The sequence below is a fragment of the Bombyx mori genome, chromosome 11, assembly GCF_030269925.1.
Source record: "Bombyx mori chromosome 11, ASM3026992v2".
NCBI lineage: Eukaryota > Metazoa > Arthropoda > Insecta > Lepidoptera > Bombycidae > Bombyx > Bombyx mori.
Genome location: NC_085117.1, coordinates 4,932,270 through 4,957,254, shown reverse-complemented (window position 1 = coordinate 4,957,254; position 24,985 = coordinate 4,932,270). Strand labels below are relative to the sequence as shown.

Here is a 24,985-nt window from a genome sequence, read left to right as displayed (position 1 = left end):
CGTTCTGCCTGAGCCTAGGCTTGCGAGCGAGAGCGCGGAACAAGTGATAGAGAGGCACGATCGGCCCACGGCTTGTGACACATTTATCTTTCTTCTCGCGTGACGTTAGAGCTAACAATTCGAATAGTTCTGCTACTGACATTATCACGTAAAAGTATCGTCCGTAAATCGACTTACTGACAAGTAATATTTTTTTAAGCATATTAATATATAAATTATCTTATTTTCGCGCCCAACCGCAATTCTATAGTTCAAAGGTCGCTTATCGTTTACCGGGGCTCTTGTATGCTTCAAGATGACTAACAGACCATTCATTTTCCTCTTCGTTATCAGATCAAGACCTTGCGGCTGGCAACGTCCTACATCTCATACTTGCTGAAAGTATTAGAGAGTGATGGAGAGCCCGCGGGCGGCTTCAGAGCCGACCTCCATCACACGCCGCCCAGGAGACGGAACGCTGACGGGAACCAGGTATTCATAGCTAACACCAGTATCTTTATACAGGGTGTCCCAGAAAGAATGCATAATCCCGAAACACCTCATAGTAGAGCTATTGGAGACACAAAATAAAAAATAAAATAAAAATTAGGTAGTACCCAGATTAAAAATAAAGAAAATATAGCTTTCATGATCAAAATTTAAGTTCAGACTAACTTTTATAAAAAAAATACACTAGCCACTCATACGACTTCCAGCATATTCCTTAGTAGTCCATGTAGAATATTATAACACCAAAAAGCCTATGGATTTCATTTATTTCTAGCTGTTGTATTATATTATATATCTTGTATATACGTTGTATATTATATATATACTCTATGTATATTGTCAAACTTTTGTTACTGTTTAAAGTCTGTGGTCCAATTGAGAATAGATTAATATGTATTGTTTGTCTTTAATATTATTTGTCTATAGCGTAGTCCTGGCGAAATCTGTGATTATAGAAGTATAATAGTGTTTGATAATAGAATCATAATAATGTTCAAACTTATAATTTCAATTAATTATAGTCGAATTTCGACTACTGGAGGGGGGACCATTCGTTTTTATGAACGTTTTTGATGGCTGCCATTACGAAAATCCAATTTCACAACTAAACTCGTTATAATATAATAAAAACGTATTGCCCTTGTCTGATTCGAATAATGTTATCATCGCATTATCTAAATCACACATCATAGATTAGAGATAGGCACGCGGTCAGTTTATGGATTTATAATTGCTGTTATGGGGTGGATGAGGTCGAGGGGCTTTAGGGTTAAGTGACACTAGGGCTCATGGGAGTCATAACGGAAATATAGTAGGCTTATAGAAGGATGGGATCTACCAGTGCGGACCCTACAATGCGGCCTACCATAAGTAAATGCCGATTGACGATGGCAGTTCGCTGGCACAACATTAAGCATGCTGCTGCCCATTCACCGCAGCTTTTATTAGTCGCATTACGACCCCTACTAGAAAAAAATGGCGATGATACTATTTTAGAACATCAGAATTGATTGTAGTCTCTGATAACTCAAGATTCGAATTCATTTCATTACATTACTAGGCGAAGTAATAAACGCGTTTTAAATAAAAACTAGTGGTCCCGCAGTAGTCGAAATTCGACTATAATTAATTATAATTATAAGTTTGAACATTATTATATATATATATTGTCAAAGATATACTTCTATAATCACAGATTTCGCCAAGACTACACTATAGAGAAATAATATTAAAGATAAACAATATTAACCTATTTTCAATTTGACCACAGTTTTTGACAATTTAAAGCCTGACAATAAACAAAGAGTATATATACATATGTGTGTGTGTCAAATACATGGCAGTGTGTGTAATGTTTTGTTTATTGATTTAATGTATCTTTTATGCATTATTTTTAAAAAATATTAGCATTGTGCACTCATTCTCTATATTTTCTATAAGTGTGGGAAATTTCATACTCCTCCGTCCGCGCAATTTTCGTAAAAAGGGATACAAAGTTTTTGCTTCACGTATTAATATATAGATTCTAATTCGGTTCACGTTACAAAAGAAATAATCTATTTAGAAAACCATTCTGAGCCACTTTCATCCGTTCATTATATCTAAAGCTCAAAGGCTATTGGGCTTAAAAGATATTTTTGCAACTTTACATCGAAGTCATTTAAACTTTTAAGCATTTAAATTTTTACTGGTGGTAGGACTTCTTGTGAGTCCGCACGGGTAGGTACCACCGCCCTGCCTATTTCTGCCGTGAAGCAGTAATGCGTTTCGGTTTGAAGGGTGGGGCCGCCGTTGTAACTATACTGAGAACTTAGAACTCATATCTCAAGATGGGTGGCGGAATTTACGTTGTAGATGTCTATGGACTCCGGTAACCACTTAACGCCAGGTGGACTGTGAGCTCGTCCACCTAACAAAGCAAAAGAAAAATTAAAATAAATAAAAACTTCTTCAGCTATTTCAATGAACTGAACTTAATTGAACTTCAATTAAAAACATCGAACTGTTGATGCTGATACCAAACAAAACGCACGTTTCATTAAAAAAATATATGTCGCGTATTAATCGGACCGCCCCCTTTTCAATACATCTGATTACAGTAAACTCATCTAACAACGTCTACGTCGTGAATTCACAGCAAAAAAAAACATTTGAACCGTTCTTGTAACTCCAAACATTACCCAGACGGTAGTTGGGAGTGGCGCCTCCACACAAGTGCCTTATCTGAACACATGCATTGATAACAGCTTTCTCTTGAGAACATGTCTCGAGTGGGTATGATTGTTCAATACAAAATGCGTTCCGTCTTAAAAGCTGCGACCCTGATAGCGTCTAATTCGGTTTCCAGTTGGAGAACGATTGAAATCACCGTTCGGAAGAACGCAGTTTTTTAAGGATTGAAGGGCCAAAATTGTGTTAATTTTTGCCACAAAACAAGCCCGTGTTTCGTTTAAATCATATATATCGTTTACAGCCTAAATAGCTATTGTAGCTTCACGCGGATTGGTAAGTGAGTTAACGGGCTTAACCTGAGAGAATTTGCTAACACTAGCCCTAGCAAGAGGAGCGCTTCGCCAAACCTATCGCCGGATCGGAATCACGACCGACTGAGAAGTCTGTCATGTCATGAACTTATAATCTATATATTAATACATGAAGCAAAAACTTTGTATCCCTTTTTACGAAAATTGCGCGGACGGAGGAGTATGAAATTTGCCACACTTATAGAGAATATAGAGAAGAAGTGCACAGTGCAAATATTTTTTTTAAATAATGCATAAAAGATACATTACATCAATAAAGAAAACATTACACACACTACATACCATGTATTTGACGCACATACGCATGCATACTATTTATTGTCAAACTTTTGTTCTTGACGTCTGTGGTCAAATTGAGATTAGATTAAATATTGTTTGTCTTTATTAATATTTTTTTATAGTATAGCCTTGGCGAAATTTGTGATTATAGAAGTATAAATTACAATCATAATAGTGTACAAACTTACAATTCCAATTAATTATAGTCGAATTTCGACTAATGCGGGACCTCTAGTATGAATATGATATATTATTATTTAGAAACAAAACTTTAGTCACAGCAACGTGTGGTCTGCTAGTATATCTATACTAATATTATAAAGCTGAAGAGTTTGTTTGTTTGATCGCGTTAATCTCAGGAACTCTGGTTCGATTTGAAAAAATATTTCAGTGTTAGATAGCCCATTTATCGAGGAAAGCTATATCACGCTAAGTCCAATGCAAGCGGAGTACCAATAAAGAGTGTTTCAAAATCGGGGTTTTAATCCCTTTTGAGAGCTTCCACTGCGTGCGCTGCGGAAAACGGTTAAAGTTTCGCTAAAGTAATATGTGAGAGAATTGTTCTCTTTTAAAAGATCTAAAAAAAAGTCCGTGGCAGCATATGTCTATATGTTAAGGTTGGCTCACTATAACGTTTTTTATGTTAAACAAATTTGTTCTAAAATAAAGCATTATTTGTGAAGGTGTTTTTATAAAGATGATATTAATCCCTATCCAAAGAAATACGTTATTCATTACAACATTGAAACACCCAAATCACTTCAAGATAGGCTTTGACAATTATAGATTTTTCTGGATTTCTCCAAGATCTCATCATCAAATCTTGATGTAAACAGGAACATTCGGGAAGAATTATCAGAATCGGTTCAAGCAGTCTCGAGAAATCGGTGAACATACATAGATAAAAAATTATGGTCGAATTGATAACTTCCTCTTTTGAAGTCGGTTAAAAAGCGTGATTTTGGTTCCTTAAATAACTCCTTAACATTCTATTATTCAAAAATATTTTCACTTTCTACTTAAATGAAGAGGCGGGTAAGATTTAGCGTTATGCCAAAGTAACTATTCCACGCGGATGAAGTCGCGGGCAAAAGCTAGTTTATAAATATAATATATTTTACTATTTTACATATAAAAAAAGAATAGAGAAATCAGATAAATTATCTATGATTAATCTAAATTAAATGTTAGTTAGGTTTAGTGTTTAAACGTGTATTTGTAGCTATTATTTGAAGTCGTCGTGGCCTAAAGGATAAGACGTCCGGTGCATTGGTGTCTAGCGATGTACCGGTGTTCGAATCCCGCAGGCGGGTACAAATTTTTCTAATGAAATACGTACTTAACAAAATGTTCACGATTTACTTCCACGGTGAAGGAATAACATCGTGTATTAAAAATCAAACCCGCTAAATTATAATTTGCGTAATTACTGGTGAAGCAGTAATGCGTTTCGGTTTGAAGGGTGGGGCAGCCGGTTGTATCTATACTGAGACCTTAACATGCCTCTTCTCTCTACGCATCACATGTCCATATCACGCTAAAATTTTCATCGTTATTTCAAATGTTTGAAATTTAAATGGCTCTCCTCTAAACCTATGTTAAATCGCAATATTAACCATAGCCTTTCACCCTTTGATGCGATCGCGTATCATATTTTTATTTGGGCTAGTGCCAACGTTATTGAATTTTCTAATCAATTTACTGTTTCGCAGTAATGTTGAAATAATTTAATCACAGTTTATCATCGGTATCCGGGGCGAGTGTAAAGCAGGGGCCATGTGGCGTATCGTAATTATATTGAGAGCTTCGCCCGAGGCACAAGCGGCAGCGGCAGCAGGAAGCGGCAGCGATTTTCGCCTTTCCCACTACGCTTCAGCTCTCGGCGAGCTTAGGCCGCGCTGTGTGCTTAGTGCTAGTTTTTTAACGTTCTCGATAGCGTAAAAGTTAACAAAAATTTGTATGGAGTTGGAAAGATTGCCTACGTTTACCACTAGGGGCGTTGTTCCAACTGCATACAAATTTGTGTTAATTTTTACGCTATCGAGAACGTTAAAAGACTCGCACTAAGCACATTGACTTATTTGTCAACGGATTGAAATTGAAACGTTCTCATCTTTAGAACGTTTATGAGCAACATTGACAGTGATATAAACCAGCCCGACTGTGTATTCCTGTCGTAATTTATCTTTCATCCAGGAAAATTATTGCCACACTAATATATATCTATATATGGTGAGTGGCTACCGTCGATCTAGAACTTCAGCAACGCCTGGGGCAGAGCTAAGCCGCTGCTTATCGTTAAATTTTCTGTCTTTTTGATGACAAGTTACTTAGTTAATTGAGTTTTTCAAATATCTGTATTTTCGATGATAACACAGCACGGCACCATAGCGCTGGTGTGATGATGAGCCGGGAACGTATCGGAATCGTTGCCAGAAACCTCGTCACGATCGGACCCAACAAGTGCTGTTTACAAAACGCGCGTTCTAATTTAAAAATCTTATTATTATTGCCCGCTGTCTCTTTTGACTTGGGCCGAACTCTAACACAAAACAGACACGTAGAAACCGACAATAATAACGAAACACCGAATAAAAATTACCTTTTTATTGATATTAACACAGTTTATTTTCACTTTTATGACCTTGTTCTTAAGAATCTCGACTCGCGCGACTTGAAGCTTGCATAGCGGCGGATTCGCTTATGCCATATTTTTTTGATCTACCTATTCGCTGGTAGCTACGAGCGGAGTGCAGTTTTCTAGCACTAGTCCTAGCAAGAGCAGTGCTTCGCAGAATCTACTACCGCATCGGAATCGCAATCCGCTGAAAAGATCCGGCGAGAAACTCAGCTGAATAATGTGGAAACGTTGTTATATATAATGGGTCTTCTTCTCAGTCGTTCACTCCTGGCGGAGTGGTCGTGGTTACGTAAGTCTTAATGTTTGGTTGCGGCTTTTGAGAGACTTCTCCATCTTTCTAAAGTGCTGGAGCAGAAGGCAACGGGAAACCACTGCTACTATTTTCCCATGAAAGTTATGGAAATATAATGGGTACCCCAGTATTATTGATGAACAGATTTTGCATATTCTTTCTTAATGGAACAAAAATCAATTGTGTTACACATTATAATTGATGATTCCCATCTAGGAAGTCTACAAGTCTACATGTCCTGGATGGAGCATCACAGTCATCGCTGACATTTGCAACTGTGATATTGGGACAATTTACGCTGGCGTTCCTCAAGATTCGCTGCTATTGTCCATGATTTTTATCCTGTATATCAATGATATGCTATCTATTATTATCTTTTCCTACTTTTTATTTATTTATTGCTTAGATGGGTGGACGAGCTCACAGCCCCCCTGGTGTTAAGTGGTTACAGGAGCCCATAACATCTACAACGTTAATGCTGCCACCCACCTTGAGATATAAGTTCTAAGGTCTCAGTATAGTTACAATGGCTGCCCCGCCTTTCAAACCGAAACGCATTACTGCTTCACGGCAGAGATAGGCCGGGTGGTGTTACCTACCCGTGCGGACTCACAAGAGGTCCTTACCACCAGTAATTACGCAAATTATAATTTTGCGGGTTTGACTTTTATTACAAGATGTTATTCCTTCACCGTGGAAGTCAATCGTGAAAATTTGGTAAGTACGTATTTCATTAGAAAAATTTGTACCCGCCTGCGGGACTCTAACACCGGTGCATCGCTAGATACGAATGCATCGGACGTCTTCCCCTTTAGGCTACGATGATTACTACAACCATTACTATTACTACCTATTCTAGTAACCTCCAGGGGTTATACTAGATTCACAGAACGAGTAGATGAGCTCGCGGGGCTCTAATCTGACGACCTTGCTAACACTAACCCAACCAAGAGTAATGCTTCGCAGAATCTACCACCCAATCGGAAACGCGACCCACTGAGAAGATCCGGCGAGAAACTCAGTAGGCTGTGTCTGTGGGTTAATTTACTCGTCGAGCCCTTCGTCGCAAGCGACGTGTTCGGCAAGGACGATGACCGGTGCTTGAGGTAGCTAAAAGCACCGTTAGTGTATCGGAAGGATCCGTAATGACTGTTATCTATAGATGGCATGCATTGCTATGCGGATGACAGCACGGGGGATGCGCGATATATCTGCCATCAGAGTCTTTTGGAGCTTGGCGCAGGCGAGACGACCCAAGTGGTGTTGCGGCGGGCCTCCGAATGCGTTATGAACATACTTAAACTTTAGACAGAGACAAGTTAGCATGCTTAACCCTCTTAATGCTAAACTTATTTTCACATGTTTTGCTAAGATAGCAAAAGAATTTTTGAAAATAATTATTAAGATTCTGTCCACACTTAATTTTTATATTTATTTTCCTCAAATGTAAATGTACTATCCTAAAACTTTCTGTTTTGTGTATGGGTCATATCAAACTACTCAAATGAAATATATATTTTGATTATAACTGTATTTATTTAACTTAAAAAAAATCGCGATAGTCGATCGATCGACGGTTCGCGCTCTAAGGGTCAAAGTTATCAAGGACATGTTGACATGACAATTCAATGTTTTGAACAGTTTTTTAAGATGTTATCAAAATGATAATCCTACTACTCACATCTGTTGTTTTTTCACCCACTTTGTCGTATTTAAATAATAACTTGGATAGTTTTATAGAATTTATTAAACACTAGCTTTTGCCCGCGACTTCGTCCGCGTGGAATAGTTACTTTGGCATAACGCAAAATTTTACCCGCGACTTCACTTACAGCACTCAGGATTGGAACTTCATTACTGAACCGGTAGATGGCGTTGAAGAAGCTAGATTTTGAGTTCTTTTTACAAAAAAATTTTTAATTTTTCGGAAAAAACGTTTTTTTTTTTTCTTAATAAAAAGTATCCTATGTTACTTTTAATACCTCCAAGAATATGTGTACAAAGTTTCATGATGATCGGTTGAGTAGTTTTCGCGTGAAAGCGTAACAAACAAACTTACATTCACATTTATATATTAGTAGGGATTACTTTATTAGACACAAACAATCTGTAGAAATTTTGCAGCAGTAATGGAGGGAAAAATGCAATGACACAGATCTGTCATCTGTCAATAAAATATTTTTAACTATTGACACCATGCACCCCACGGTTTTTTTTACAACAAATTTATATTCAACTTTTGAAGTGAAACTTCTTTATCGGCGTTGGAAAAAAATTTACCGTCACATTTTTCGGTTACGCGTCACATTTTTCCGTTACGCGCCATCTTTTTCTTCACCATTCATTGTTGCCGTACACAAGTGAAGGTGCCTCTTTACTCGGTAACAATAATTATAAAATACCGATGATTTTAAGTGGAGATTTTAATGTAAATTTTGCATCAGAAAATTCTTTGAAGCTAGTTGAATTTCTGAAAGATAAATTGAATTTATCCATGAAAAACAGTCCTCAAACGTCAACAACAAGATCTGGCACTACAATTGATGGAGTTTTTACTCGGTCACTAAATTTCGTGGAATGTAAACCATATATTTCATATTTCAGTTACCATAAGCCATTAATTACAAAAATATATAATGACAATGACAATGATAGTAATAATTCTATTACAATTAATGAAATGCTGTAATAATCTTAGTAGCAAAAAGGTAAAGTAAAATAATTGTATTATTTGTATTCATGTCTATGATAATAAAATCCTTTTGTTTAAACTTTATCTAATTTAACTTTATTTAACCAATTTCTAGAAAGTTGCATGTAGATCATTTTTCGAAAAATAAGGCCATAAACAAGTTTCACTTCTTACGTGTGTACACTAGTACACGCACACATTTTTATTTAATTGGACTTTCTACAAAAGCGTGTTTTTTAGTTTTTTTTGGAACGAAGTTCCTTATGGGACGACGCGGATTTAGTTTGTTATTAACAGATATCGCTCCACGATAAATTCAACAATTCGTGAATCGCGGCGACGAGGTGTCACACAGCTGATAGACGTTCTCGTATTTCTCTTGCTAAATCATACTTACCTGGCGTAGGGTATACCGTGATCATACAGGCGGTTCCCTCAGGGCGAGTCTGCTCCATTGCACTGCGAAGTGGTTGACCCTTGCGAAATCATAATAAAAATGTATACCCGAATAACTATTTTCTTTATACCTCGAATAGAACTTAAAATTAATATATTTATAATAAGGAACTTCGTTCCTATCCGGTGTCCCACGACACCACACATCTTTTTTTAATTGTTATATATTCTAATGACTTATTTAGATCATAATCACGAATTGCTTCCAAGGGGTTAGAATGAATGAGATCGTTGAACAAAAATCAAACCTGCATTAATTATTCGCGTAATTACCGGAGCGCGGGTGTGAGAGCGCCCGGGTAAGAATCACTCTGCGTGTTTCTGCCGCAATGTATTCAATTTAGGGAGAGCGATAGTCGGCCACGATTGAGATTTGTATATCTTACCGACTCTTATCTTATATCTTATTTTATCTTAGTGGGTCGTACAAGTCATTATATTGCCAACCCAATAATATTCATATTATTAAAGATCAAATTGAGGTCCAAGTTTGTTCCTTTCTCGTGGAAATCAAGTTTCTCGCTGGATCTTCTCAGTGGGTCGCTATTCCAATCCGGTGTTAGATTCAGCGAAGCACTACTCTTCTTAAGATCAGTGTTAGCAAGTCCTCTCAGGTTGAACCCTGTGAGATCGCCAACTTGTCATAATGAGGCCAGAATAGATCAGAAAAGTTCACTGACTGCATCATTCAATTCGCCCACCGAACCTGATGAAGGCTTCCAGGCCACCTGACTGTCCGTCCTAAAACAATCAAACAAATTCATTCGTGAACACTTTAAATACGGCCCGAAACATAAGCTCGATAAAATTTAGTTTCTGCTCTCGAATAATAGATGGCGCTGTTCTCTCCCCTCACTTCGACGACTTGACAGAATCCATTCCCTTTTTTTTCACGCTTACACCACTTTTTTTCCGTCCGCAATGTCTGGAGTCCCGAAAAAAATGAATGTCTCTTTGTTTCTACGCTTCGGATGGTTTCCGAGACGCTAATATCGGTGTTTCGTTACAGCTCAGGGAGTGCCGTGCGCTAGCGTTTTAATAGTGAACCAATTTTAAATGTTGCTACGTCACGGAAAATTAACTTGTTATAGATCACGGTGAAGGAATAACATCGTGCAATAAAAATCAAACCCGCAAAGTTATAATTTGCGTAATTACTGGTGGTAGGACCTCTTGTGAGTCCGCACGGGTAGGTACCACCGCCCCGCCTATTTCTGCCGTGAAGCAGTAATGCGTTTCGGTTTGAAGGGTGGGGCAGCCGTTGTGACTATACTGAGACCTAGAACTATATCTCAAGGTGTGTGGCGCATTTTACGTTGTAGATGTCTATGGGCTCCAGTAACCACTTAACAGCAGGTGGGCTGTGAGCTCGTCCACACATCTAAGCAATAAAAAAAAAATCAAAAAAAGATAAGTAAGATATAGTTTTTTGCTTTACAGACAATGTGACATGAGTTTCAACGAGCGATTGAGGCAACGGCACGATGAGGCAACAAGCGCTATGTGTGTGTGCTGTGCAAATTTAATACAAAATTTCGACTAAAAACAAAATCGAATTGTACAAAATAAAATGAGTTATCGTCAATGTAAACAAAGTGAATTAAACACGCATTATTAAGGATTACATAAAAATCAATGGTCGGATCTAGATACAATTCAAATGAGAACACACGAGAAGTGTTTATTAGATTTCAAATAAATAAATAAATAAATCACCAAAATCGGTTCGCTTAAAAACACTCCTGAGGTATAACAGTTGAATTATAAGCCTCCTCTTTGGTATGAAGTCTGTTAAAAATCATACAATCTATGGTAAAAAATGAAATGATGATGGGTCGCGCTGTGATCCCACCACCACCCGGCCACCACATGCCGCGATACAGCCTCGTTACAGTTTGAAGACTTGGACTGCCTTTATGCAAATAATTCAATTTGTGGCTTTGTGTCCCTCTTAATGTCATATCGGCCGGGAGTTTTTTTTTATTGCTTAGATGAGTGGACGAGCTCACAGCCCACCTGGTGTTAAGTGGTAAGGAGCCCATAGACATCTACAACGTAAATGCGCCACGCACCTTGAGATATAAGTTCTAAGGTCTCAGTACAGTTACAACGGCTGCCCCACCCTTCAAACCGAAACGCATTACTGCTACACGGCTGAAATATTCAGGGAGGTGGTACCTACCCGTGCGGACTCACAAGAGGTCCTACCAGAGGTCCTACCTAGTTTAATTTACTCACCAATTTTTGGGGGCATAGTTTGCAGAAAGCCCTCAGCGGTGGGCGAATCATGCGTCTGCCTACAACGGTATTAAAATAAATCCACAAAACCCACTGAGTCAACCAACATTAGATGTTGACAGTAAATGGATGGGTGACCGCTCTAAAAACACCTTCACCGATCTCACAGTGAACGTTTGGCTCATATTAGACGGGAGGGTGACGTCACACTTAAAAAATAAAACATTTAACTATTTATCGTCTCTCTGCCCTCCGTCCTCGCCCTCCCCCCTGACCCCGGCCACGTGCCGCGCTGTTTGTAATTACGTTTTTAACGGCTTCCCTTGTTTACCTGATCTCGTACAAAAATAATTCGGCAAGGCGCGCACGGACGTGAAGTATACCGGGCACGTGGGAGCGGAGTCCTGCAGCGCGAGGCCAAGTTTCCGGTCATTAAAATTCATTCAGATATCTCATCTTCGCCACGCATCTAGAAGTGAACACGCACCGTTTTATTTTTAGCGTAATAATAATTACTAGAGGTCCCGCTGTAGTCGAAATTCGACTATCATTAATTGAAATTATAAGTTTGGACATTATCATGGTTCTATTGTCAATACTTCTATAATCACAGTTGTCGCCAAGGCTACACTATAAACAAATAATATTAATCTATTCTCTACAATAACAAAACTTTGAGAAATTTTTGGCGGGAGCGCGAGCGTGGAGTGAAGTTGTGTGATTCGTTTTATTTTGTCTATTTCGTGCTTCTTCAGGTTTAAATGTGTTATAACGGTGGTTTATTAACTGTTTAATATCTGTGAAAGTGCATAAATGTGGGAAAATGCAACAACGCCGCTGGACGTAACTTCTCGGGATTTTCCAAAAAGTCCACTGAAAAAATCTCAGTAAATGATGACCATTTTACTGAGATTATATTTCATCCCATACAATCTCATTTCATTTAATTTCATCCCAGTTGATTAATGTCTCAAATTAATCATCTTCATTTCATTTCATTTCATTTCTTTTCATTTCACTCCATTTTATCATTTTTCTTTATTGATTTAATAATTTTTTTATGCATAATTTAAAAAAAGAAATTACATTCTGCACTCCTTCTCTATATTCTCTATAAGTGTGAGAAATTTCATGTTCCTCCTTCCGCGCAATTTTCGTAAAAAGGGGTACAAAGTTTCTACTTCGCGTATAAAATACAGATAAGCCTTTATTGCTGCTTTACTTACTAATTATTCACATAATAAATTACTTAATAATAACTTAAATTTAAATCCAACTTATAATTAAGTATTCCGTTGGCGTTCGGTGTGGTTTTCAAAACTTGTCTCTCGACAAAGGCCTCCTCTAATTTTTAACGTAATAGCGTCTTATAAATCGATGAGCACCGGCTGCACGCACGAAGGAGTGTCACGTTCCGCCCGAGCCTGAGCGTGCGAGCGAGAGCGCGAAACAAGCGATAGAGAGGCACGACCCGCCCAAGCGTTGGCTTGTGACACATTTATCTCTCTTCTCGCCTGACGTCAGAGTTGGCAGTTCGAATAGTTTTACTATTGAGCTTATCACGTAAAACTATCTTTTTTTTAATTTTTTTTTTTGGAGTTTACTCCTTTAGAATCGATTTACATATATAGGCCCGGGGTATGAAAATTATGGGGACCAAAATCGTACTAGCATGTCACACGAAATGCGTTATGCGCCTGATTGCGCATGTCACACGAAATGCGTCGCAGGTGACGCCGGGCTGCTGCGCCGGCAGTCCGCCACAAAGCCTCGTACTGATCGCGCGTTTCTCTCATTATTGTATTTTCATATATTTGTTAGTCGTTTGTTTTGTGTCTCGTTAATTTGTTAATAATCTGTAGTGTATCGTGTTGTCGTAATATAGAACTATTTCTCGTATTGTTTCGTTTAATTTTTTATATCCAGTAAACTCCAGTCGTGCGTCGGAGCGGACACACACACTTTTTTTTTTTGGAGTTTACTCCTTTAGAATCGATTTACATATATAGGCCCGGGGTATGAAAATTATGGGGACCAAAATCGTACTAGCATGTCACACGAAATGCGTTATGCGCATGTCACACGAAATGCGCGCCGGGCTGCTGCGCCGGCAGTCCGCCACAAAGCCTCGTACTGATCGCGCGTTTCTCTCATTATTGTATTTTCATATATTTGTTAGTCGTTTGTTTTGTGTCTCGTTAATTTGTTAATAATCTGTAGTGTATCGTGTTGTCGTAATATAGAACTATTTCTCGTATTGTTTCGTTTAATTTTTTATATCCAGTAAACTCCAGTCGTGCGTCGGAGCGGACACACACACTTTTTTTATTGCTTATATGGGTAGACGAGCTCACAGCCCATCTGGTGTTAAGTGGTTACTGGAGCCCATAGACATCCACAACGTAAATGCGCCACCCACCTTGAGATACAAGTTCTAAGGTCTCAAGTATAGTTACACCGATAGATAAACCGACTTTACAGACAACCGATGTCTTGTAATAAGCTCTGAATTCAACTGTATCTTCCTTTATCTCAGAGATTTTGTCTAAGTGAATCAGTTTTGCTGATCTTTTTGCTTGGGCTTCCCGTGACAAGAAATGCGAAACAATTCTTATATTTACGGCTGAAGATTTAGTTATGCGCGGATCTAATCGATACATCGGTACATACACATTGATAAAAATGATTCCAATATGTACACATCCAACCGAATATTCTTGTAAGCGTGTCGTAATAAAAAAGTAAAATTGACCTTATTTAGTATGTTTTTATTAAGCTATTGCATAGATTTTATCGCGAGCCTTGAGAGCGGAATCGTGAAATTCCGTAACGAAAAAAACCTTCCACCCCTCACTACGCCTACTCTGTAGCTCGCGTTCAACACATTCACACGTTGCGCTTGTGTAGTGTTTAAAGTAAGAAGTCTAAACACCGATTTATATACTATCAAAATATGTGATATAATTTCATGGGTAACACAACTATAGCGCGATTTAGCTTTTGCGTCAAGCGCCATCTATCGGCGACAAACGGAATTGTAAAATAGAAAATTATATCACATTACAATGCGTTGGGCGTGCCATTTTCTATCGCTTAGTCGAAGAATTTTATTACTACTCCTACTACTCAGTCATTGGAGTCATCATGGATCATTCAGTGATTGGAGTGGCATTAAAAATAAACTAGCTAAACCGTTGATTCTGGGCGAATGAGAGTTAGAACTAGCATCCAAAGGCGTGTCTCTATCCCATTCAGCGCCCTCTAGTGAGTGCGCGGTCAAAATGGAATACTCACAATGTAGCAGATTCATTGGAAGTTAGCCCACTGAGTTTCTCGTCGAATCTTATTTTATTGTTGTTTTAATATTAAATTATTATTGTCGATTTATAATTGCATAAGTTGATAAAAAATGCTATGCAATAGCTTTACCGCGGCAGTCTCCGACTGCCACACGTCTTTTTTTTTGTTACTTTTTTATATTTTATTTTTATTGCACAGATGGGTGGACAAGCTCACAGCCTACCTAGTGTTAAGTGTTTACCGGACGCCATAGAGATCTATAACGTAAATGCCCACCTTGAGACAAGAGCTCTAAGATCTCAGTATAGTTACATCGGCTGCCCCACCCTTCAAACCGAAACGCATTACTGCTTCACGGCAGAAATAGGCAGGGCGGTGGTACCTACCCGCGCGGACTCACAAGAGGTCCTACCACCAGTAAAAAACAAAACATTTCCGATAGTAATAGTAATTTATAGATGCATTCGCGAAGCAGCTACCCTTGAGCTGTTAGATCTCTTTCGGAGGCGCTCGGGCAGCTGTTAGCAAATCCCACCCATCCTAGCTGAGCCCTTGCTCGCCTATCTGTCCTGGTGAAACTGGAATGGTCACCAGTAATCCTTCCTTCATAAAAAATGTAGTTTTCCGTTCTCGCTATTCGACAACAGATGGCGTTAGTCGTATAATAACTCGTTCTCGCACTTACCAACGAGCCCGGCATGATTGTACAAGTGTTACATAGTTAAACCTCTTGTTGCTTGCAGAGTTCGGCTGACAAACGCGGCAAAGGCAGAACAGGCTGGCCACAGCACGTCTGGGCTCTGGAGCTGAAAACCGAACAGAATATACCCGCATGAGACCTTAATTTGACTGCGTCTGTCAACGCGGCTGCCTGCCGACACTGCGTCGAAGTGTGAAGTTTGTATTGCCGTCCCAGACCTTTTAAGCAAAGACATACACTTGCAGTTGACGGGATGATGGTCCCTATGCCAAAGATATAATAAATTCATCGCGCGATTTAAGTTTCAATTTTAAATGTTCCGATACGGAATACCATTAAAGTTTATGTGTTTATGTTTAAATTGAACAGCGAATCCTCATAAAACACGTATTTTACAACGCAGTTCCACTATAACACGCAAAAAAATAATCCCTAAAACCCTCTCTTTTAACACGGTACTGCTACAGCACGATAATGAGATTTTCTTTCAGGATTATTTAGAAAATTACATTATGTACTCTGAACACACTATATATTATGGGAATAAGCGAAATTTTTATGTGTTTGTTTAAATGTGTAAAATAAGTAAATGCTTTTGGCTTTCGCCGAAAAATTGAAACACTCTTTAGTTATACTTACTTTTATTACTACAATTTCACATAATCTTCGCTTTACTTAAAAATTGCCTTATCCGGTACACTTTCAGAGATCATCCTGGTTCTGCCTTCGAATTATAATCGTTTGTAACTCCGCTCAATCCGTGACAAAATCCGCCATCTTTTTGCGGTCGCCCCGCGTTTTTTGACAGCCGAAGTGCACAGCAGTTAATTGTAGTCATGAAACTAGTGTTTAACTGATGAATTATTCTAGATAGCGACCCGCCCTCGCTTCGCTTCGGAAACTGTAATTTATTATTGATTTCTCCACTATTTAATGGATGTTATTATATACATATATAAAACTTTCTCTTCAATCCCTCTATCTACTAAAAAACCGCATCAAAATTCGTTGCGTAGTTTTAAAGATTTAAGCATACATAGGGATATAGGGACAGAGGAAGTGACTTTGTTTAACCTTTGCACAGTAACATTCAAAATGACGACTTTGACGCCAACTGCTGCACCCGGAATTCGGTGAATCAACTGTCCGAAAAAACCGAGATCCAGATCCAAAAAACTGATTTTCTCTACATCTAACATGAAGTTTGTGTGCGAGAGAGAAGGCCCATTTGACGCATATCTTGTTGAACCCGGAATTCGGCGATTGCACTGTCCAAAGGTTGTAGTGTCCAAATGTAGTGAAGTACATTTAATAATAATATTTACATAAGTGATGGGCAAGAGGATTGGCTCTAAATAAATATATTTCAATCATACTTCGATAGAGTTTGTTATTAATTTTATGCCTGTTTATATTACTGCAATTTAAATAAAATTGTCCTAACAGTTATATATAGACTATAGTGTAGAAATGGAATCAGCAACTTATTTAGAATAATATTTTAGCTCGTTTATTTCGAGAGGGCTGGTGGTCGTGGCGCCGACGACCGCCGGTCCGGTGTCCCCCTTCTATTCTTATATAACACGTTTTTGCACAACACGGGACTTTGTTGTAACGTATCTACCGTGATAAAGGAGAAGTATTTCTGTCCGCGATTACCCTTCAGTAAAATGATAGCTGTATTGAACATCGCACTGAACGCAAACTGGTTGGCAGTAGGCATATTTTATGAGCAATAATTTTTGTTATTATTGTTTTAGTTCGAAATTACGCTATGTGATATGTTAAATAAATTTTAGTGTTATCGTGTGAATAAGTAGAGAAATGTATTACAGATCGTATGTTTTATTTTTTATTTATAATAAGTGCTAGTGTATATTTGTAAGTCACAAAAATATCTAATTATTAATGTTGCAATAGTTGTTTTTGAAACGAAAAAAGAAAAACTCTTTTGCTTTGTGGGTTTTTTAAGAATTTAATAAGGTGTTTTTAGTTCTATATTGCTTTCTCGGTCTACCGTCAGCAGCTCCTTCGAGCGAGAAAGAAACGACTGCAGTTCCGACAGTACCCCTTCTACGTAAAACGCCCATATTATTAGCGGCTTAATGTGTTTGTCACGTCCAAAACTGGTGACTTTTTAATATTAATACCAAAAAACTATGAAAGACTGATCGCGTCTGTATGTTTTATTTTAATTTAAATTAAAATAACGATTATCGACAGCGGAAAATCGAGTATATTTCGTAATTTTAGATGGCTCCTAATGCAAATAATATTTCGCTTATGAAAATAAGCATGGCGGATCATATCGAGCGGTTTGATTATAGTTTTTGACTGTATTGTTTTAAAGTATAAAATGAAGTAAAGTATAGTGAATAAATATGTTGTATTCTAATGCCGGCCACTCACATGCGCGCAAATATTCGTACATTGTACGAATGTTTGCGCGACAACAGCGCGCGAACCGCGATCCTTCGCGTAGTCTCCCACACATTCGTGTGACCAGTTGCGCCCAGGATTGCGAAGGCAACGGACGTTTCGCTATTTTCATAGATCGTGACGTCTACTGTTTAGCGTATATTCATCAAAAGAAATCCCATAAAAACATCATGGCTATTAATGGTATCTGGGAAAGAATTCAAAACTCTTTTCTCTTCAATGTTTTATTGACGAATTAAAAAGGAGGAGAAATTCGTGAGACATTCGTAAACAAGTGTAGGAGGAAGCGCAAACGGGTTCGCAAATTGAGTACCGAACCCATTTGCACAGCCGCTAAGTTTGCGAATGAATGTTTGACGGCCCTTCACATGCGCGCAAATATTCGTACATTGTACGAATGTTTCGTACAATGTACGAATATTTGCGCCCATGTTTCGTACAATGTACGAATATTTGCGCGCATGTGAGTGGTCAGCATTAAAAAACCGACACAGCTTGGAAAACCACGAATGCAGCGAAAACTTTGCATAATTTAACGGCCGTCTGGTGTAGTGGTAAGTGACATGGTCACTACACAAGGGGGTCGCCGGTTCGAATCCCGCCAAGGGAAGATATTTGTATGATAAATATAAATGTCTTTTCCAGGGTTATGGATGTATATTAAATATATGTATGTGTATAATAAAAATCTTACATTTATATCCGTTATCTGGTACCTGTAACACAAGTTCTTTATGAACTTATCACGGGATCAGTTAACTTGACGTGATTGTTAGAAAATATTTATTTATTTATTATTTATTTATTTATAATCATTTGCAAATGTCGTCCTACACTTGCGGGTTTGCGTATTCGTGCGCATGTGAGTGACCGGTGTAAATGCAGTCCACGTCCACTCTTATGGCTTCGGTAAAGGCCATAATATTTTAATAAATTGTTGGTTCAAATCAAAATACATTTTACACGACAGTGTTTTTTGTTTAAGTACATTTACATACCTCAGATCTTTTTTCTTCTTTTAACTTTTTTCCTTATTTTTGTAAGCCACTGCTATTTGTGTGGTAGGTACCATTTAAATTATATAAAGAATCGACCAGTGGTTTTTGAGTTATTTTTGATAATGAATATATAATAATTTTTTTTTGTTATTTTTTTTATTTTTTAGATCATTCTAAGTATTTCGATTACACATTTACGTCATTATTAAACTTTAATTAAACGAGAAATGTTTTAAACTTTGTCAAATGTTATTCGTAATTAATGTTTTTACCAAAGAGCATGTGCCAAATATAATTTATGAGTATTCCCAATTGTTTTTTTTTCAACCATATTTTTGATTCCTCACTCATCGAGTCCGTATGTATGACGTGAAGCTGACGTGCATTCCAGTTTAAGCTCCGCCAGTACTGGTTGTGGAATATTGAAACATCTTAGTCTCACAACAACTTAGTCTCAAGCTGGACGGCAGCGTTCATGATGACCATGGACTCCAGTCATTAACTGACTGTTTACTGGTGGTCTTGTTTACTGGTGGTAGGACCTCTTGCGAGTCCGTACAGGTAGGTACCACCACACCGCCTATTTCTTATGTGAAGCAGTAATCCGTTTCGTTTTGAAGGGTGGGGCATCCGAAGTAACTATACTGAGACCTTAGAATTCATATCTCAAGGCGGATGGCGGCATTTAGGTACGTTGTAGATGTCTATGGGCTCTAATAACCACGTAACATCAGGTGAGCTTTGAGATCGTCCACCCATCTAAGCAATAAAAAAATACAACTAAAAGTCATTGAAAATCGCATCGAAATCATATATTATTCAGATTAATAGCTCAAAATTAACCTACACGTCATTACCGATCCTCCCGATCCACTAACGGTGCTTTTATGTACCTCAAGTACCGGTCACCGTCCTCGTCGAACCCGTCGCTTGTGACAAAGGGCTCGACGAGTAAATTAGCCCATAGACAAAGCCCACTGAGTTTCTCGCCGGATCTTCTCAGTGGGTCGCGTTTCCGATCTGGTGGTAGATTCTGCGAAGCACTACTATTGCTAGCAACACCTCCGTTTGAGCCCCGAGAGCTCACCTACACGTCAAGAGAAACTGAAATAGCCTCTCAAGGCTATCAGCATAGGTAGGGTGGAAAAAAGCTATGCCTCCTGCTATTGAGCAGTGGCCCATAGACCGCCAGACTGCCAACCATATTCAAACATTAAAGATTAAGTTTAAACATAAGAAATGAGGATTATGTAGAAAGGTAACATATAGCCATAATAAACTGGTGGTAGGACGTCTTGTGAGCCCGCGTGGGTAGGTACCGCGACCCTGCCTATTCCTGCCGCGAAGCAGTAATGCGCTTCGGTTTAAAGGCTGGGGCAGCCGTTGTTACTATACTGAGACTTTGGAATTCATGTTTCAAGGTGGGTGGCGGCATTTACGTTGTATATGTCTATGAGTTCCGGTAACCACTTAACACCAGGTGGGCCGTCAGCTCGTCCACCCATCTAAGCAATAAATTTAAAAAAACATATGAAAAGAATGTGGAACGCTCAGAATACCGAAACCTTATTCTGAGGTGGAACGTAGCGTTAAGATGTGAATAAGAGAAAACGGTAAGAACGGGAAAAGAGAATGACAGCGAAAAGGAAGATGGCGGAGACGATTGAATGAGCAAGCCGTTAAAAGGATGTCAGTTGATTTTTAATTAAGAATATTTTAGTAAATATCATTAAAACAGTGGATAGTTTTATTGCGCCACGGTTTCAATTCAACATCTATATACGTGAAGTAAAAACTTTGAACCCTTTTTACGAAAATTGCGTGGACGGAGGAGTATGACATTTCCCACACTTATGAGAATATAGAGAAGGAGTGCAGAATGCAATTTTTTTTAATTATGTATAAAAATACATTAAATCATTAATAATAATAAAAAATCACACACGCTACCATTTATTTGACACACACGCATGCATACTATTTGTTTATTGTCAAACTTTTCTTATTGCTTAAAGTCTGTGCTCAAATTGAGAATAGATTAAATATTGTTTGTCTTTGTTAATATCTCTTGGCGAACTCTGTGATTATAGAAGTAAATAGTCCTTGACAATAGAATCATAATAGTGTACAAAATTATAATTTCAATTAATTATAGTCGAATTTCGACTAGGTACCGAGGGACCACTAATATAAAAATCATCTTACATAGTTAGCTATCTGAATCGTCTTACGGCTTTTGTGTTTTAATTTGCATTTTGTGTGCGGGCGAGGCCGCGGGCGCAGCTACAGATCTACAAAGTCCTACCTGTTCCGGAACCTTCGGTTCTATTTCGATGCACAGGTTGTCTGGAGCCGAATTTAACAACAAGAGGCCATGTGGTCCGCAGCGTGCGCTCCCTACTGACACCATGCAACTACAAAAATCTTGGATAATTTATCGTTATTTTTTAATGTTTATGGTAAGCAGCGGCTTGGCTCTAGCCCTGGCATTGCTGATGGCCATGAGCGACTGTAACCGTTTACCATCAGGTGGGTCGCACGCACGTCTGTCTGTTAAGGCTATAAAAAAACACGTGTGGCACTCGGGGACTGCCGCGGTAAAGCTATTGGATAGCATTTTTTTCTCAACTTATGTAATTATAATTAGACAATAATAATTTAATATTAAAACGTAAGTATAGTATTATTATTTATTGCTTTTGTAGGCAGATGAGCATACAGCCCACCTGATGGTAAGGGGCTACCAGAGCTCACGGACGTCGGCAATGCCAGGGGCAGAGCCAAGTCGCTGCCTATTAGAAAAAATTGTACCTGCAGGCTTTGGACATCGGCACAATCGCATCATTTAAAGCTTAGTAGCTCAGGAGACCACATGAGGACTGCGTGAGGGTTAAGGGAATCTTCGACAATCAGCAGAACAAGCACGAAACTTTATTAAGTATCTTATATTATCAGTGCTTTTAAGTTTTATCACGACACGGAGCTCCGTTCTTGGTCAGATGCTGACCAGGGACCACAAATCTCAGCAGTGGAGACACAAAATATTGCTTACACATTCTATTACAATACCTGATTACAGCGGCACTAATAAAAGCTTTTTTATTTAAATTTATAATACTAAAAATTATTTTCATTAAAAAACAAAAATCATATACACCTTAGTGCACAAAAATATCTTAACAACATAATTAGTTTTATAGTATCCGCGCCACGCTTTGATGTTAACAAATTGATCATTCACCAATAAATTCACAACTTAGAAATAGGGCAAACGTATTTTAAGGTTATCTAGAATTTATGTTATAAAGAACATTGATTGTTCTCGACTGGCATCCAAAGGCGAATATAGCAGCTACTAAGATCCAGCCCAGGGGTAGGCAACACGGCGCCCCCGACCGATTTTTAATACGCCCTCGCTGGACTAATGTATGAACTTACTCTTGTCAAACGGCGATATACAGCAAGTAGTCAGTTGAGTTTAGGATTGTGCATAGATTAGCAGTTTGCTATCCTTGAGCGTATTTTTAATAACACGCACGTATTTTTTGTTAGTGTGTGATCGTATTTCGAATAGACCACGCGTAGACCGTGCACTTAAAACTACCAAGTGATCCGAAATAATTATTTTATTTCAATACCGAACAAAGCTTAATGACTCACGTTTACGGCCTGGCCACGGGGATCGGCGGTGCGAACAGCGAAGCGGTGGGCGAGGCGACCATTCGCGCAGCACCGTTTGCAGGCCACGGGTACTCACGTTCGCCGCCGCGACTAGTAAGGAAGTCCGACAGCGAAATGTCTATATCGAAATTATCTCGATATTGCTTACAAATTAATAGTTTTTTGGTTCAGGACCTATTATTTGGAAAAGATTGTGAAGTACATGATTTGAATAAGAATCGGAGTATACCTATAGATGGAGAATTCCACAAGAAGTACGAGAAATACTTTGGGTGGCTAGACTTCCAAATAGCTGGTCTAGCTAGTATTTCAGCTATTTTATTTTTTTATTGCTTAGATGGGTGGACGAGCTCACAGCCCACCTTGTGTTAAGTGGTTACTGGAGCCCATAGACATCCACAACGTAAATGCGCCACCCACCTTGAGATATAAGTTCTAAGGTCTCAAGTATAGTTATAATGGCTGCCTCACCCTTCAAACCGAAACGCATTACTACTTCACGGCAGAAATAGGCAGGGTGGTAGTACCCACCCGTGTAGACTCACAAGAGGTCCTACCACCAGTAATTACGCAAATTATTATTTTGAAGATTTCATTTTTATCACACGATGTTATTCCTTCACCGTGGAAATCAATCGTGAACGTTGAGTGTTGTTGAGTACGTATTTCATTACAAAAATTGGTACCCGCCTGATATTCGAACACCGGTGCATCGCTCAACACGATTGCACCGGACGTCCGTTAGGCCACGACGACTTTAAAAATATAAAATAAAAAATAAATAAAAAATATAAAAATTTCGGCGTTAATTTTTCGCGGCGAAAACAACTAAACTCATTTAATCACTGCACTATTCGCCGCGACTACCGCTCGACTCCGTGGCTCGCGCCGTCCGTATTCATGCATTTGTTTTGCTCGCCCGCCGCATCGCGCGATTCGCTCGGTACATTTCGCCGGTCGCTTCGCCGGTCGCCGGTGCGCGTGGCTTGTTAGGTACATTTCTATGCGCTTGTTTTAGTCGCTAGACGCTTCGCCGTTCGCACCGCGCGAATATTCGCATCGGCGAATGTCCCGTGGCCAGGCTGTTAGATAATCGCTTAAGGACCGGTAACTCTAAATATATCCCCAATTATAAGAAATTAACTGAACATATGGACACCCAAGTTTCATACTGAATTATATGTATCATTATGTATGACACCAACAAAATAAAGTTATAAAAATCTGTTTTTTTTTAATGCCTATTTATACCTGTTGATTATCTGTAAAATATGCGCCCTCGGTGATTTTCAAATTTAGTATTGCGCCCTTAAGGACAAACAGGTTGCCGACCCCTGATCTAGCCTATTAACCTTTAATTAACCTATTAACCTAATTAAATTAATTAGCCTCCTGGCTGAGTCTTTGCTCACCCACCTGTCCTGGTGAAACTGGAAAGGCCTCCGGGCCACCAGTAATCCTTTAATCCTAAAAAAAAACTAAAGATGCTTTTAGGTACCTCAAGCACCGATTACCGTTCTCGTCAAACCCGTCGCTTGCGACGAAGGGCTCCGCGAGTAAATTAACCCACAGACACAGCCCACTGAGTTTCTCGCCGGATTTTCTCAGTGACTCGCGTTTCTGATCCGGTGGTAGATTCTGCAAAGCACTGCTCTTGCTAGGGCCAGTGTTAGCAACGTCGTCAGGTCTGAGCCCCGTAAGCTCACCTACTCGTTCGGTGACTAGAATAGGTAAGAAAAGAAAGGAAAATAATTTTTTCAAATACATACCGAATAAGCTGGAAATAAGGTTCCCTATTTAGAACGGGCAGTGACCTTCCAATAAGATCGAACTCACAGCGTTATACAATTTAGACTTAGATATCATTTCTCCAGGAGGACGGTGGCGTTGGCAATGATGCCTGTGGACTTTGCAAACTACTTTACACCAGATAGGAAAGTGAGTGAGAAACTTTCTGGCGTTACTTACTTATTTTGTCTCCACCTTATCCCACTAGGCGAGTTATTCTATTCTATCCATAACAGCCGTCATCTCAACACTCACTCCTCTTTCTCTTATATCGTCTAATTGTCTAGCTCTAATTCAAATTCATCGAAGGGTTCTGAGTATCCATGAGAAAACCATATAAGTCTTTAATTTGCATTAAGTACGTCCGCGACAAATAGATTAATAACTCAATATCACGCCAACCGATTTCGATGATTATTGTTTTTAGTGTATATTAATTTGTTTTGGAA

The 24,985-nt window shown here is 38.8% G+C and overlaps 1 protein-coding gene across 3 annotated transcripts in view; it reads left to right on the top strand.

The window, feature by feature from the left end:
* LOC101741562 (heart- and neural crest derivatives-expressed protein 2) overlaps positions 1 to 19,374 on the top strand; it is a 33,225-nt gene extending 13,851 nt beyond the window's left edge. For 2 of the 3 annotated variants that reach the window (XM_012688711.4, XM_004924172.5), the window contains 2 exons: positions 334 to 471; positions 15,674 to 19,374. In XM_012688711.4, the coding sequence (XP_012544165.1) occupies positions 334 to 471; positions 15,674 to 15,766 (231 nt within the window). In that variant the 3' untranslated portion in view covers positions 15,767 to 19,374. Of the gene's footprint in view, positions 1 to 333; positions 640 to 15,673 lie in introns of those variants that run through there. The other variant, XM_062671022.1, reaches the window with a different exon arrangement.
* Positions 19,375 to 24,985: the final 5,611 nt, after the last annotated feature.